The following is a 17,671-nucleotide window of genomic DNA, read 5'->3' as shown; positions in this document are numbered from 1 at the left end:
AGCACTGTCACCCATCACTCCTCCTCAACGGCTCAGCAGTGAAGACTACAGACAGCACAAAGTTCTTGGGAGTGCAACTCACAAACAGTCTGACCTGGTCCCTTCACACCTCCTCACTGGTGAAAAAGGCACAGCAGCGCCTGCACTTTCTGCGCAGGTTGAAAAGAGCACAGCTCCCCCCTCCCATCCTCACCACGTTCTACAGCGGCACTATAGAGAGCATACTGACCAGTTGCATCTCTACCTGGTCTGGAAACTGCAACATCTCAGACTGATAGTCTCTGCAGAGAGTGGTGAGGACAGCGGAGAGGATCATCGGGACGTCTCTTCCTTCCATCAGAGACACTGCAAATAAACGCTGCGTCACCAGAGCTCAGAACATTATAAAAGACCCCACTCACCCCCACCACGGCCTGTTCTCCCTGCTGCCCTCTGGCAAGAGGTTCCGCAGCACAAAGAGCTGAACAACCAGATTCTGCAACAGTTTCTTTCCCCAAACCGTCAGACTGTTGAACCAAAAATAACTTTTTCTCCTGAGCAATGTGATGTGAACTCCAGTCTAAGAACTCTTAAATGTATATATATTTTTAGAGTGTATATATGTTATTTATATAAAGTACATTTATATTTTAAGTACATATTTTATTTTATATTTATGCATCAGCACCACGACACTTTTAAATATTTATGATCAATTAATAATCTCTAAATGACAATAAAGTTTTTTGACGTTGTTTTCCATTTTCTTTCCTTATTTACATGTATTGCCTCATTTGTTTATTTCATGATCCATTTTATATTATATTTCATAGCCATATTTTTTTCATATTGAATGAAATGGCTTTCCATTAGCAGCATATTTTTTACTGGTTATCACTAAATCATCTGCTTATTTTTTGGAACATGGAGAATGATGGTCCCTGTATAATATACTCGGTATTGTACAGTATGCAATTCAATGCAACAAAACAACAAGCTTTTAACAAGGTTAAATGATGGAGATGGAATACAAAGAACTGCAAGTTTTTTTATTCTGTTAGTTTTTAAGTTAGTGTAGTTTTGTATGCAGCTTATTATTTGACTTCTTGGTTTTCAATTGTAACCTTATATGGTAAAAAATACAGTACATTTTAAAAATAAATTATTTTTACTGGTCATCTGCAAAATAAATGACGCCAACATTTCAGAAATAGAGCAATCACTCATCAGTTATCCCCCTCTGCCCACCCAGTATCTGATTTACAGTCAGTCAAAGGACATCCGGCATGCCTCCCCCGCTGCAACATGTTCTTCTGATCAGACCATGGAGGAGCTGCTGGGTAAAAGCTAACAGAAAAACAGAGGGTATCAACAATCTGAAAAACATGTAAAATCCCATTAAAATCTAATATACTGAGCCAAGAGCAAAACATACCGTGTTGAGGAAAGGTATGTTCACAGCTGACAGCAGAAATCCCAATACCATGGGAAAGAAGGATCTACAGAAGGAAACAAAAAAGGGATGTTTTTTTTCTGATTACCAAATCAAATTTACAACATTGGTGGGATTACATAATTAGATTTAGTATCTCCACAAACATAAAGTTGACTGTAAAAGCTACCATCTATGTATTCACCTCTTACCACTGTGCATCATTCAACATGCATTTCCTAAAAAATATATCAATATATTGAAATCTGGTAGACTAAGCATAAACTGGAGAGACCAAAAAAATACAATTATTATACTAATAATTATTATTAAACTTTTGACTGGTACTGTATATTATTTGGTTATTGCTATGTTATTATTATGATTATTATTATTATCATTTTTTGAGGGGGACAAAAATGAATTTGAAGCCTTGTTTTTCTGTTTCAGAAACACCCTCACTGGACTTACCTGAATAAAAGCACAAAGCCATAACTCTCCACCAGCATTCCAATGATTGGCCAACGGCACAGCACCAGGGACACGCCTCCAAGGAAGAAGAGAGAACCCCGAAACTTTTGTCTTTGGAAGAAGAAGTGGGCTGTCCTCCTGAAGCCGATGATGAACGTCAAACCAGCCATAAATAGAATCTAAAAGGAGGGTATAACACACGAAAAAAGGGGAGGAAATATTTTTTAACATTCTCACGCAATGATTAATGTTTTATGTTTCTATTTGTCTTCTTTCTATGATGGAGCCACACAGTCCTGTTGTTGGATTAGCTTTGAGTCTTTCTTTGCTGCGATCGAAAATAGACCAGGGGCAGGCTGGTAGTGGAATAGCCCCAGATACCAGCCGGGCCACCTCAGCTCCCCTCTTGGGTCTCCTCCTGTGCGGCCGCCCTCGTTGGTGTCCGGCCGGTCCTGCCCACTGGCTGGTTGGAAGACGCTGTGGACGGTGATCGCCCCAAAGTCCGTTGCTCTTAATCCAATCACCGCGCCTCCCTCTCCGATGCCAACAAGTGCACATCTGTCATGTGCCATACATGCTCCAGCAAAAAAGTAGACAAAAAGAGCCAAAACAAAAAAAGAATCATGGAAGCTACTGCCTGCTGCATCTACATGTGTTGTCTACTGCTGTTCTGGCCCTTCTTTGCATTCAGGGGCAGAGGAGATTAAAACATTGTCTGGAAGGAGGAGTCTTAAAGTCATTCTGTCAAGTTCTTGCTTCAGCTTGTGTCGTAGCGGCGAAATTTCTTTTAGTTCACCCCTCTCCTTTCCTCCACTCTGTCTCTGACTGTAGGTGTGTGTCGCCGCCCTACGCGAAGTACAGCGGAGGAGGGAATGTGAATGGCAAAGCAAAAGAAAAAATTGTTTTATCTACAAACAATTTTGCGACCCACCTGCAGTACCTCGGCGGACCCCCTGTTGAAGACCTATGCTCTACGCTGTTCTGTGCATTTGCATTTCTAGTGCCACATTTTTACAAGTCTCTCTGCCTTTTAGTCTGCCATGGTATCAGTTTTTGGGTCCAAACCCAACATTATGGCACTTTTCTTTCACTGTCCCTTGTGTCAGCTCCGAACGTCCAAACATGCTGCAGGGCTAATTCACTGGCTTGGCATCTTCACGGCTCCAGACAAAGGTAAGTTCCATCTCTTTTAGTAACCTCTATCACTTTTTTTCCAGTTGTTACAAACACATTACAGATTATAGAATATTGCAGCACTTCAAAAATGGCATGTTCTATCTTTCAACTTTAAATCAGTCATAAAAACAGCAGAGCTCTTCCCAGGCTGCTGTGTGTGAACAAAAGACATGCTGCTCAAACTTCTAATTTTGATGGACAGTGTTCAAACTTTTCCTTGCAGAGTGTCACGTCTTTGCACATGGAGCTCTGCCCTACTGTAGCCGTTGACAGACCACCAGTTCCTTCTCTGATGCAGCTGCATTTGGTTCTTGTCTCACACTGTTTATCTTGTACCTTTTGTTTTTCTCTGTAACGAATCGACTTGAAATGTTGCGAAATACAGTACTTCAGATAAAAAATACTTAGGTACAAGTACAATTGTTTTTAACTACACAATAATATGACTTTGTTACAGTAACAAGAGCAAATGTGAGTCTTTACTTCGACCTGGTTTTGCATCATCCTCCGACAAATAGGTGACAAAAACACCACTCATTAGGTATATGAAGCCATTCATCTTCATGAGAAAAATCATCATCCTTTTCTTGTTCTCTATGGACATACATGTATACATTTGTCTGATTACCAGCCACAACAGCAATGGTGGTATCGTTTTCACCTTGTGAGTATGTCACCGTGGCAAAATATCTGTCTGTATGTGGACATATTTTATCACTGCGGTACCGTTACAACCATGCAAGATGCAGTCAAGAAACTTAACAGATGTGCAGTTCAACTCATTGTTATCAGGTTGTCCCAAAAAGTCGCTTAAGACTCTTCAGTTGATCCAAAATGCAGCGGCACGTGTATTGACTAGAACAAGGAAACTGGGATCATATTACTCCTGTATTAGCTGCTACTGCACTGGCTCCCAGTAAAATACAGAATAGAATTCAAAATCCTTCTCCTGACTTACAAAGCAATTAATGGTCAGGCTCCAGCATATCTTAAAGATCTCATAGTACCTTATAAACCAACTAGAGCATTACGCTCCCAGACTGCAGGGTTACTTGTGGTTCCTAGAGTCTCTAAGAGTACAATGGGAGCCAGAGCCTTCAGCTATCAAGCTCCTCTCCAGTGGAACCAGCTTCCACTTTGTGTTCGGGAGGCAGACACACTCTCCACATTTAAGAGTAGGCTAAAGACTTTCATTTTTGATAAAGCTTATAGTTAGGGCTGGCTCAGGTTTGCCCTGGATCAGCCCCTAGTTATGCTGCTATAGGCTTAGACTGCCGGGGGACACCTCCCTGCTCTCGTCCTTCTCTTCCTCTCTCCTCCCCTCCCTCTCTTCTTCTCCCTCTCTATCTGTATGCATTTATGTAAATGTATGTTACTAACTCACCATCCGGGGTATCATCCCCGGAGTGTCTGTCTCTCATGTGGCAGGTTGCCACTGATAAAGTTTACGTCAGGATCATGAATCGTGACAGCGCCTGCTGACCTGGTCCTGCTGGACACCGGGAAGCCTTATTGACATTTTCCTGGATTCATCCAAACTTTCTATTTCTTTTTTTTCCAACACAACATAATTTCTGTCAAATGTTGTATTTGTACTATGTTGTTTATCCTGTACACACGACATCTATTGCACGTCTGTCCGTCCTGGGAGAGGGATCCCTCCTCAGTCTCTCCCTGAGGTTTCTTCCATTTTTCCCCCTTTAATTTTGGGGTTTCTTTTAGGAAGTTTTTCCTTGTGCGATGCGAGGGTCTAAGGACAGAGGGTGTCGTAACCTATACAGTCTGTAAAGCACACTGAGACAAATGTATAATTTGTGATATTGGGCTATACAAATAAATTTGATTTGATTTGATTGAGATCAAAATGAAGGTCGAGTTTGAAGCAGGCTGTGCTTCAAACAAGGGGGGCTAATGGACCAAGTTAATAAACACAAAAGCCACTAATTGGAGTTTTGGTGTCTAATTGTCAGTTAAATCCATTTGTGGAATGCATTTACTGAAATACTGTACTTAGGAAGAGTTTTGAGGAACTTTAGTACAGTATTTGATTCACTATATTATTATGCTAATTAACATTTATTTTCATTGCACTACTTACTTACAGATCAAAGCTGCACTAATCAATTCTTTATATAAACAATTGATATGTGTGATAAATTGTCCCCTAAGGTTGTAAACTGGTGGTCTTGTCTTTGAATGTTGATATGATATGAATCAGTGATGGTGTGATGGTGTGATATTGACACTGAGCAGATGTGTGTGACATGAAAGATTACTCACATTCCCAAAGGCCAGCAAGACAGAGTCAAAATACAGCAGCACACCAAAGAGCAGGAAAAATAAACCGAATCCCATCAGACCAATACCAATCTCTGGAAGACAAACATACACAAGTAAGAATGTTAAAGCAAGACTGTGGTCAGCTCATTTGGTCAATACAAAAACGTTAAAATAAAATGCCTATATAAGAGGCATACATCTACACAACGCTCACGTGGGCAACTATGGAAAAACCTGGAGGGGGTTGATTAGGAGGAATGGCCTGCCTGATCCAACCCTGAGTGGTGCTTTGATATTGAACTTCTGTTCTAATCATGGATTGGCCAACCAACACATCATCTGTGGAGGAGGCAGAGTTTGAAGTTGAGTTAGTCAAGAAGCTCCTCATCGGGCAGGCGTTAATAAGATTTGCCCTGAAATGCTGAAGGCTCTGGAAATTGTTGGACTCATTTGGCGGAAACGTCTTTTCAGTGTTGTGTGAAGGTCAAGTAAAGTACCTGTTTCTAGACGGACCACAGTGGCACTTTCCATTTTCAAAAGAGAGGACCAGAGGATGTGCTCCAATTATCGGGGTATCACACTGCTCACGCTCCCCGGGAAAGTTTATTCCAGATTGTTGGAATGAAGGGTCTATCAGATTGTGTAGCTCAGATCTAGGAGGAGCAATGCACATTTTGACCTGGCCTTTGGGGGGAGGGGGGGGGGGGGGCAGAATTGCCTATCTGATCTTTGCAGATGATGTGGTTATATTGGCTTTTTTTTTGGCTTTTTTGGAGTGTAAAGCGGTCAGGATGAGAGTTAGCACTTCCATGTTTGAGGCCATGGTTCTTCAAGTGGATTGGTGTGATGTCAGCAGGCATTTTACCTGACCGCTGAGGTGAAGAGGGAGCTGTTCTTCAAGACAAAGCTTTCAATTTACCAGTCGATCTATGCTACAACTTATGGTCATAAGCTTTGGGTAGTGACCAAAAGAAAGAGATTGATAAAAGTGGCCAAAATGAGTCCTTAGGGTGGATGGGCTCACCCTTAGAGAATCCTTAACAGTAAGGCGGATATGAATATACTACGATAAATACAATATGAACAGTATTGGCAGTATCATATTAAGTTGAGCTATTTGTTAATCTATGGTTATGCCTACCTTTATCTGCGTGTGACCGGCCGCTACCTGGCTGAACTAAATGCTGCTGCTGCACTGCTACTGCCAACCCTCAACAGATAATTTTCACTGTCTGTTTTTGCTGAGAACCGCAAACATCACGGGGGAAAATACAACACGCCGCGCTGCTCACGGTCAACATGTGTTTTTATTCTACAGCAGCCTACTGGTCCAACCAACAGTGTCTACGCTGCGAGCCACAGCTGAGGCCAGCCTTCCTGAGCAGATCTGCTCATGTTCAATGTTCAACAGCGTCTGTTGTGCAAAGTGTTTAAACTTTTACATTTATTCATGGGGGTTAAGTTTATAGACTGTGTATAATCTATGGTTAAGATGTAAAAGTATTTTGTTTCTTCAAAGATGTAAATGTAATGTAAAGTAACTTTAGGTCATATCGCCCACCCCTAAATACACTATAGGTCAGATATACCGTATATACAGTAGTATATGTATGTGTATGTGAAGCATAAGTAGTGCATGTAAATGTATGTGCAGTAATGTGTCAGTAGTAAGTATGCCAGCAGCCAGTGAAACAGTTATAGTTCAAATGTTCAGAAGGAAGGTGTGTGAGGGTGTCAGACTGTGGGTGGGTCTATCACCGTGGTGCAGATTTCAGCAAAGCTGCTGACAGCTGAGGGGAAGAAGCTGTTCCAGAACCCGCTGATCCTGGAACGGAGAGTCCTGTAGTGCCTCCCAGAGGGGAGGAGGGCAAATAGTCTCTGGCCAGGTTGAGAGGTGTCTCTGACTATGCTACGCGCCCTCCATAATCACCAATTGTGCTGGACAGCCTCTATTCGGAGTTTTCATCATCCTCTGCTGTGCTTTCTAGTCTAAGACAGAGCAATTGGCATAACATACTATTATGCAATTGGTATGGATGCTCTTGATGGTGCAGTGGTAGAAGTTTACAGAATCTGAGGCGACAGACTTTCTTCATTCTCCTCAAGAACAAGAGATACTGGTGAGCAACCCTGCTCTGGGTAGCACACACGTCGATGTCGGAGAGTATACAGCCTCCGTGGTTATAAATGGTAAATGGACTGCATTTATATAGCGCTTATCTAGTCTACTGACCACTCCAAGCACTTTACAACACATGCAAGCATTCACCCAGTCACATACACATTCATACATGGCAGAGGTTGCCATGCAAGGTGCCAATCTACTCATCAGGAGCAGTTAGGGGTTCAGTATATTGCTCAAGGACACTTCAACACTCTCTCTGAAAGGGGGCAGGGTATTGAAACTAACCAGATCAGAGTACTAGACAAACGCTGAGCCAAGCCACCCACAGCAGACTTTCAGCTGTAGGTAGACCATGTTTCTGATTTGGGAACAATGCATTTGAGGGCGGTGACACTATTGATGTTAGTGTTGATGTAGTCTAGAATGGCGGAGGCATAGGAATCTATATTTTTGTGGGAGTCCAGAGTGGCCTGAGTGGCAAACTCACATCAGTCTCTGGGAAAACATTAAGATCTTATCATTCAATATATTATATGTTTTAAAATGACAATGTTATTCAATCAGGATTTGATTTATTCTGAGGTAAGGCAAGCAAACTCTTATGTTTTGAACATTCCATCTCTCAGAGAAATATTTAATGAACACCAGTGTCCTTGCTACAGCCTGGATATGTATATAAGCCATTCAGAGTGAAGTTTTGCACTTACAATAAGTCCATCACAATTCTAAGCATACCTGTCAACATTGGAATTTCAAAATAAGGGAAATCTTTTGACGGACTCCGCCCATATCTTAACAGCCACCAATGTAAACGTAAACACATAAGGGACGGGTATATACATTCAGGAAATACATGTTTATTTAAAGTATGTATTACTTGTACAGACATGTTTATAAGATTTATGTATTTTATTTGATGATTGATGAGTTGTGTGGCTTTTGTTTCCCCCGACGAGGACTTCCTTGTGATGGCAGAGTCGGGAAACATGTCCGCTACACTGCGACTGAAATCATCGCTGAAGTCATTGACAGTGTATGTTTTTGTGCCTCTTGGCGTGCTTGTGCTTGGATGCTTATTCCGTCGTGTGCAAAGCTAACATCTGAATGGCACACTTAACAAAAAGCACGAGTTTGCCCGACTCTTTTATTAAATAAGGGAAGGTCTCCTCTCATTTGGTACTTACATAAAGTTTTAACTTGTTTGGCAGGTACAACTGCGTCTCCATCTATCTCCCGTTCACTGTGACTCTCATCATATGCTTTCGTCTTCTTCTTCTGTGTTATTGTTCCTGTTTTCTTCTTCTGTGTGTTTACTGGCGGATAACGTTTTTCAGCTAAAGTTAAACATAATACTGCCACCTGCTCTATCGGAGGCTACTTTACACTTTTTTTAATTAGGCTATTTCTTTTTTGAAAGGTTAAAAATAGGGATAATTACGGGAAAATATTTAAACGGGAGAAAAACGGGATGGAAGTAAAAATACGGGATAATCCCGGGAAAAACGGGAGGGTTGACAGGTATGATTCTAAGAATGAATGAATTTTGTTCTTTAGATTAAAAACTTGGTGGTAACTCACAAAAGATTTAAGGAAGCTACAGAGGCCTCCTAACCAAATGAAGGGTCACCCGAAGATCGAATTGATGATATGATGAATTCAGCATATATATGATCTGATTATTACTTATAGTCAAATAAACCATAAAAAATATACATTCAAGGCCTCTTATTGGCAGAGTCAGTGCTTGACGGAGGGCATTGCTTCTTGATACGAAGTTCCTCAGTCACACCTTTTACAACGATTTGTTTGATGCGTTAGGCAAAGATCAGGACCATTCTTGGGTCATTCCGTAGTTTTAAACATACCAGCACATTCATTTAACACAGTACCTTGAAGTGATAATGTGACACTCATAAATAAGGGCATGGACTCATACAACTGAAAGGTAATTTAACTCAGTGATCAACTTTTCATATGCCATACGCTCTTATTATTCTGTAGTCTTTTACCGTGAGATGCAATGCTTCAACAAGCACAATTTTGTATTCTGAAGTCAGACCAATGGTCTGTGTGCCATGATTCACTCAGAGGCTTACAGCTTCACTCATACACTTAAGAAGAGAGTAACTGTGGAAACACTTACTCTGGAACTCTGTGATGGCCACCATGGTAATCACTTATGTCTTCCCTCTTCTTCGCGCAAGTGGCTTTGTTTCTCTGTGACTGTCAGGAACAACTGAGTCCTTTCCTTTCCTCAACGGTGACCTTTGTGCGTTGATGTTGTCAGCGTGTAAGGTGAACATTAACTAGAGCAGGCACACACTGAGTCTATGTCATGAACACTGGGGATTCTCAGGTGAAGGGTCAACTTTCTGAGTGATGTCATCAGCCATTCTAGGATATTTAATGGCTTTATCCCTTATCTTGTGTTTGGGCTCCTAAAAACCCCTTAAAAAAATATAAAGGTTTAGATGGTTTATATAGTTTAGTCTATTATTATCTACACTTTGCATATATAAATGTCCATACCAAGTCAACCAGTTCATTAATATAATATCAGCAACTTCAGAAGTAAGATAACGTTTCCTAACAACCCACTTAGAGCTAGAGCTAGATGATGACTATAACCAAGGCAGAGAAAAAGAAACAGTAGTGGTCTGAGATTGCCAAATCAATTACAGAGGATACTTTAATCTTTAAACCACGAGAGATTATAAAATCCAACGTGTGTGATCTCAGTTGTGGGTCAGCCCATTTACATGTTGAGTACAATCCATGGAGCTCAACACATTTAGCAATTTAGCGGCTTTAGAGTCAGTTTCATTTTTCACATGTAGATTTAAATCACCTATGACCATAATGTGGACATAACTAGTCTTCTAAAAAGATAGGACACTGTTTGGGGGGTCTATATATTGTTATAACATGCACAGGGGTTTGGGATTCTAACTGAATAGCAAAGGAGCAGATATCACCAATCGGAATATTTCTACAGAACCTTACAGTGTCTCAACAGGAATAACAGCACATTGTTGATTTAGGAGTTAAGGGAACAAACAGCTTCTGGGTAAGTTCTGTTGCAGCACCTGGATGTCCTATTTCTAATATTATTCAGTCTTTTAAAAGTATAAAGAAGGTTTGTTACGACCCGGCTCAGGAAGGGAAAAGGGAGTAACATAAAACCAGTTGGTTATGGTAAATCAAATATATTTATTAATATAATTGGAACAATGGCAATTTTAATTGCGTCCGAGAAAACAAATGGAACAAAAGGAGGACTCTTAACATGGCGTCAAAGCCGAACTACCAAAAATAAACCCCAACCTAAACAATTCTAAAATAACATCAGGAAGCTGATGAACAAATTAAGGATTTAGAATAACTAGCACGAAATACGAAATACAATATGCCATATTCAATATACAACATACAACATACACTATACAAGAGCGAGAGTCTCAGAACCAAACAGAAGTACGTAGGGCTGACAACAACAGTAGCCTCGACTGTTGAGCTGGCCAGGCAGTTGTATTCTCTGGTTTCTCCAGGTGCACTCCAATTATATCTCCCCCCTCGTCAGTTGGGAGGAGAGGTGTCGCTGCAGCCAATCAGGGGCCGGGGACCACACATCCCAATTACCATACAAATAGACATAGGCATACACACAGAATACCCCCGAAGACTAATCAGGCAGATGGAATTGGCAGTGGCAGTTCATCAAATGTCCACTTCAGTCTAGCTCCAAAAGGTTGTCATTGCCTATAGACCCCATTTTAAATTGCCCAACTTTACAGCAAAAATTATTATGTTTACAGCCTGGTACAAAAAACGGTTTTGGTCTCCATAGCTAATTTCCTTATTCATGACAACTGTACGGGCGGTACATTTTTTATATAACTCACCCGTTTTAAGCATATTAAGGCTTAAAGTTACACATTATTAGGGCTGTGGTCACTAGCTGCTTGCTGCTTCACCCAGGCTCACCTCAATTTCACCTATGACGCCCAATTTTTTAATTAGCTGGAAGTTAGACGGACTGCAAAAATGTAGACGGCCTGCAAAAATGTAGACGGCTGGGACGACTCTTCAGAAATCTATGGGGGATGTCACAGAGACGGCATCCATATTTTATACCCTGAAGCTGAATGGGTGTGGTGCCCTTGCCATGCTTCAGAATCAGAATCAGAAATCCTTTATTAGTCCCACAACGGGGAAATGTACATTGTTACAGCAGTGTTAAACCATGACCACTATCTGGCCTAAATCTAACCCAACCTTAACCAGGGAGGTGCACTTTTTGTAACAATCGGATGGACCTGTTTTAGATCAAACTGTCAAACGATGTTAACCTGCTAATACACACTAAGAAATTCTGGGTTATTTTATCTACCCAAATGCTGGTTTGAGCCAGCTGGGTCATTTTATGGGGTTATTTCCATGGTACTAGGTAGTTGTTTGTGCTGGTCATTCTCAATGACAGTTAGAACAATGCAGATAAAACCTTCCTACTCCTCTCTTCCACTACCATGACACCTTGAGTCCATTTATCCCAGCTGCTGGGTTTTCTGGGGGCGGCAAAAAACATTGTTTTGTTAACGAGTGGTCTTTTCATACAGCAGTTCTCCAGCACAATTAAAGAAAGGTTTGTATTCCCTTTTGTACCTACCAAGTCTTACTATAGAGACAGAATAAATACTAGTCTGTAGCCTAATAATAACTCCATGATGAGACTCTTAGGTCCAGCCTAGCTTGTAGCTGTTGCCTCACCTAGCTAGCTATAACTAACCTTTGTTTCAGCCTGCTAAATTAGTCAGCTAGAAAAACTTCACTAGATACAGATTATATATATATAATAAATCCATTTATGAGGTAACATTAACCCAGCAATAGTCTGTATGAACCAATATTTAGTTAAAATTATCAACCCAATTTGCTGGGTAAGATCCAGTAATTACCCAGCAGTGTAGTTTAAAACTACAAATTGTGTTGTTTTATACTATTAAAATACTATTTTAGATTTACCTCTTTGTAGTGACGTTTTCAGAAGTTTACAGTTGTACACTCTGCCATGCCTTGTACCCAGAGATAATTTTTGTTCACAACGTGTTTTTGTACATTATGGCAACAAAAATGATTAGAAAAGCGCCTAAACTACTGATGCATATCATGTTCTTATTCATGTAACTTGTATTGTCATAGCAATCTTTGAACGTTCAGATAGCAGTAAATGCTAGTAGGTCATTTGTTTAATACATATTGATTATAATTATGTCGGATAATATGTCAATTATGGTGGTACAACCTGTCTTCAATAAATAACTGACCGTTCATTTCCTCCTCTAAGCTTTGATGTGAAAGAATCCAGTCTGTCTTTGTTTTTGCACTTTATTCATTCAGACATACAGTTTGATATAACAAAGACTGTAGAATATCATCAGGGAGCCTATTGGTAACAAGCGGGCTGGACAATTAACCTCAGTAGTCTTTTTGGCAGTGAACTTCATCATCAACAAGTGGATTAAAATTGGAGCAGTAAATACATCATCATTCCAGGCAGCGAGACATTTTTTATCATACAAAATACTGTGATAAATTCAGAAGCATCTAGAGAAACACATTATTTGTATACATTCACTTTATTGCAATGTTTTCTGAAAGCAAGCGTATTATTAGTCTATTTTTTTTAAATCATTTGCATAGTTCAAGCAGTGTGTCTATTTTCCCTCAAAATAGCAATGGTTACATGTGATAGTAGGATATACTGTAACTGAAATCAAAAATATTATATACATTGAACAATGTATATTATCATGTATATTCTTTATTTTCATCATCCACAAATGCTACATCTTGTATCAAATATTGGACACCATCTTTTGGCTGTCATTTCTTAACACAAACTCAAATTCCAATTAATCCAAAAATATCTATGTTCTGTTTCTTCAAACAATCCTCCAGAGCAATAAAATAAAAAAGTATTTTTTTGTGAAAAATGTAAAACGTAATTGAGTGTAAAAATTTAACCTGTCAACTTGTCATTGAATATCCATGCATCTAAAAAAATATGAACTGCCTCTTTTCAACGTATTCCCTTTCTAAAAAAAACATAAAACAAGAAAAAATAGAAGTATTCTCTTAAATCCTTGTTTTGTTTTTGCGTAGTAATTTTAATGCTTTCAGCGTAAAACTCCATTTTCTTTGCCATATTGTCTCTGACTCTGAGTACAATAACAATAGCAATAGCTTTCTACAAAGGCAGGTTACTTGAACCTTGAAGTGTGTAAGGGCAAACAAAGCATAAATAACATACACATAAAAAGGGGAGGTGTGTGTGTGTGTTTGTGTGTGAGTGTGCGTGGTCAAGGCCTTCAAATCTGGAGGAAGTTGCAATGAAGAGGCATGGCCGAATCTAGGGAGTTGTATCATTTGAAGATAGAAGTTTTCAGAAAATGTTTGGACCTTTGAGCGCGACAGTCAGTCTGTTCTAAACTACCAGCAGACATATTAGTCACCACTCCCCACCCAGTCAATCAATTAATCAGTTTAATCAGTGGCTTAAAACACACAAATGTCATGGAATAAATATGTAATTAGTGAATGCAATGATTGACTAAAAAATAACTTTTGTCAAATTGTCTTTTAAAATAAAATGTACCATAATTAAATAGAAATAAACTCTAAAAACAATGTTTTTATAAAAAATATATATGATTATAATGATTACATAACATATTATAATAATGAGTTGAATTGTTGTACTTATTTCAGTTATTTCACAATATTTGGTTAATTTAAGCATTTTTGTGAATTCAAAACAAAATTCTAAAAATCAATATATTTAATTTATAGTTAAATAAAACAAATTAAAAATGTACTATTGAATTATTTATTATTGGACATTTTTATTGGAGTTCCACTTAAAGCCACTGTGTAGAAATTTCTAAGCATTATATTTCCTCCAGATTTAAACGCGTTGGTCGTGTCATATGTCCGTTCATCACAATATATAAAACAGCAACAGGTTTCAGATTTATGGCACTGCATGACTGGATTAAATGTTGTTGTGATATGCTACATGACATTGTTTGTCAGCATATAATTCCTCTCAGAGGACTGCATCATTAGCTAACTCATCTTCACACACACAAGTGCTTTTCTAACAGAGTTACTCCTCTAAGGTCACTTCTATTTTCACGTTCCACATACGTTGTACCATTTCTATCCAACATACTTTACCTATATATCTGTAGACAGTCAATGGGGAATTTCTTGAGAACTATGATAAGGTCCACTGAAATTGATGCTAAACACAAAGGAATTTGACAACATGTGGAAGCTGCGCACAGTGGTTGATGGTTGGATGATTGTGCCCCTTTAGGATGACTTACATCCATATGCATCTGCTCCGGTTTAGAGATATCTGCTGGATGCCAACACTCTGTGCCAAAACAGTTCAGAAGCGTGAGGTACAAATAGAACAGTGATGGTGTGGAGGTCAGTGTGGTGGATGGCTGTGTAAGTCTTTGCCTTGTCCCTGGTACTCATCACATTTCCTACTAGTAATCTGTTTTCCTTGTCTAACCACCAGATGACAGAATTAAAAAATGTTCTATAAGGAAAAAGCTTCTGGACTCATATTAAACCTTGTCTTTGAGCAAGTTCTCTCTCTCCTTTCAGGCTCTGTTGCTGCCTCAGGCAGATACTTCTTTACATCTATGACAAACGATTGTGTCAGAGCCAGCTGTGACTTTGAAACAGTTATTGTAAAAGTTGAAATACACATGGTATACATAAGTATATAATCCAATGCTGGTGTTATGCTCTTTATTATAAAGCATACACAGTAAATGTGTCTGTCTTATTGTCTAACAAACTCCACCATGCAGATGAGACAAAACAACCATAATTCAACTAAAATAAGTTAAGGATATTATCTTTATAATGTGACTGGCTTCCACACAAGAAAGTAAAGTCAATACAGAACAGAGCAAGGTCATTATTTCTAATGAAGAGCAGCTGAGCGAGGCCGAGCTGTGGGTTCAGCCTGAATTAAACTTTCTGTGTAAGGTCTGTGTGATATACATTTCATCAACTGCACGTCTGGCACGATCCACACAGACCGTCGTCCAAAATGTATGACCACGCAGACTATATGTGCCTACAAGCATGCCGACTGGACCACATCTGCGTACACCCAATGCAGTATATTGGGGACTTTACACTCCTACAAGTACAGGAGTCAAGAGGGTGAGGATATCAGGTTAGAAAATTGTATTGTGTTTCACGTATGCCATACTCTGAATCTAATGTAAGACGATGTGTCGTCATAAGCAGCTTTGTAAGATGGGTCATGCTTTTTGTGATGCTGTTCATCTTCGGCTCTGCCTCGCAACAAACTGTGTGCTCTTGCATGTTTGGTGTGAAAGACGGCAATGCTAATGGTTGCACATGAGTGTAATTGCCAGCAGACATGGTTTATATGATGGGTGTAGTGTAGGGGGTCGAGGTCTTGGTAAAACAGGCATCACAGTGAGTTTGTCAGCTTTTTACAAAGGATAAGAGGCTTCACTTTTATTTCAGTTGTCTAAGTGTCAGAATATGTCTGTCACTGAGTACCACTCCTCACTGGGTCACAAGTTATGGTGTTTGTATGACATTGATATGGACATTAGATGATGAAGAACATCCTTCTGGTTTTTAGTGTCCAGAAGCGTGTTCAAAGCCTCTCTGTAGGTTTATGCGAGACTTTTGTCTACTAGTCAAGCTCAATGACATTCATCTGGCCTCATCCCAGTGTTCCCTTGTCAACTGATCAACACTGAACCTCAGTTTACTGACATTTTGTCATTTTGAGTGTAAAATATCTCATCATCAACATAGTTCATCAGTAATCTCTACTTTGTAGAATATGTCCTGAGCAAAGTGATATAGAAATATTTCACACCTTGAAGCTGGCAAGAGATCTGGAGCCTTCCTTAGTCCCAGAGGGCAAGCAGTAGGAGACCGTCGTGAGTTGATGAACTGGAGTCTGTGGGGGGTGAGCTTACAAGTCTTTATAGCTTCCTTCCTTGGTTTTAAATTTGCTCTTGCCTTCAAGGAACCTCCTTAGATAGCTTTCCGTGCTTTTGTTGTAGGTGCTAACAAAAATAAAAGTAATTTCTCCGGGGCCATCTTCATTGTTCAGTTTGTCCAGTGAATCCTCAGAAAGATGCTCCATCAAACTTGACAGCAGCCAGGGCTTGAGCTACAGACATAACAAACACAAAGAAAGACAGTAAATACAAAGATAATTACAGAAAACCTCTCTCATTGGGTACTGACTAATGTTTAATACAGTATCATGGGAAAGAATTGAATTCTAACTTCGGGAGCTATTTGAGGTATCACTACTGTAGCAGGACACAATGTTTTTTATACAGGAAGGGCCTGTGTAACACAACACATTCCAAGCTATAGGTGATGGTTTCTACTTGAATGTGATAAAACAGTTCTTAGCACAATGTCCAACTTACTTGTTATCTGAAGCTTTCAACTACATCTCTTTGCTATCTTTAATGGATAAAGTTGCGATGTGAGAAGCTGGACTTTGTGTTGAGAATGTTGATGGTCCTTGAATTTTGATGGTAAAAAGGATTCCTAAGACTCTTTCACACTTTGTTGCTGGTAAATTACTGAGATAACCTTTCAGGTGTCGCCAGTGATTTTCACTATTCACACATGCACTACATTCAGGAACATTTCTGCTTTTTACACGACATAGCAATACTGGAATAAATGGGTAAGGGACAGTCCAGCAGATGGCGGTGATGCAACACTTGGATGCCAACCACCATAAAACTAGCGGAGTCTTGTGATTGTGTTACTCTCTGCATGTAAAAGTGTCTTTCATTAGACGGACATAACCCTTTACATGTCTGACCCTGCAATGTTCCTGCTTTCATTCACAACAAAGCCATACAGGCATTTTCTCTGAAATGTTACTAAGTCTTGAGGTGGGAAATTAAAGGTACAGATTTAACTGAATATCGATCCCTGCTCCTATTCACACACAACCCCATGCAGGAAAGGTTCCTGAACAATTCAGGGATGGACTGCATGTGTGAAAGCAGCTTTAGACAGACTAACACTCAAGTTCAAATCGATGTGCAAGATATTCGCACAAAACCAAGCAAGTAATTAAATGATGATGTTTCTATTGCATCTTGCAA

At 39.6% G+C, this 17,671-nt stretch overlaps 2 protein-coding genes across 2 annotated transcripts in view; both read right to left on the bottom strand.

Annotated features, from left to right (window-relative positions):
- Window positions 1–1,079: 1,079 nt before the first annotated feature.
- On the bottom strand, window positions 1,080–17,427 carry golt1a (golgi transport 1A). The gene is made up of 7 exons (XM_029432685.1): window positions 17,422–17,427; window positions 16,554–16,707; window positions 16,408–16,437; window positions 5,339–5,430; window positions 1,883–2,061; window positions 1,415–1,478; window positions 1,080–1,326 (listed from the first exon to the last, which is right to left on the bottom strand). The coding sequence occupies exons 1-7, from the start codon at window positions 17,425–17,427 to the stop codon at window positions 1,297–1,299; spliced, it is 555 nt and encodes a 184-aa protein (XP_029288545.1). The 3' UTR covers window positions 1,080–1,296.
- The window catches only part of plekha6 (pleckstrin homology domain containing, family A member 6), a 112,265-nt gene continuing 107,428 nt past the window's right edge, over window positions 12,835–17,671 (bottom strand). Inside the window, 1 exon segment of the mRNA XM_029430690.1 lies at window positions 12,835–16,707. The gene's annotated coding sequence lies outside the window, so the exon portion shown is untranslated.

This window comes from Cottoperca gobio, chromosome 5 (assembly GCF_900634415.1).
Source record: "Cottoperca gobio chromosome 5, fCotGob3.1, whole genome shotgun sequence".
In the NCBI taxonomy this organism is placed as follows: Eukaryota; Metazoa; Chordata; class Actinopteri; order Perciformes; family Bovichtidae; genus Cottoperca; species Cottoperca gobio.
The sequence above is the reverse complement of the archived record's forward strand: the minus strand, read 5'-3'. Positions and strand labels throughout refer to the sequence as shown.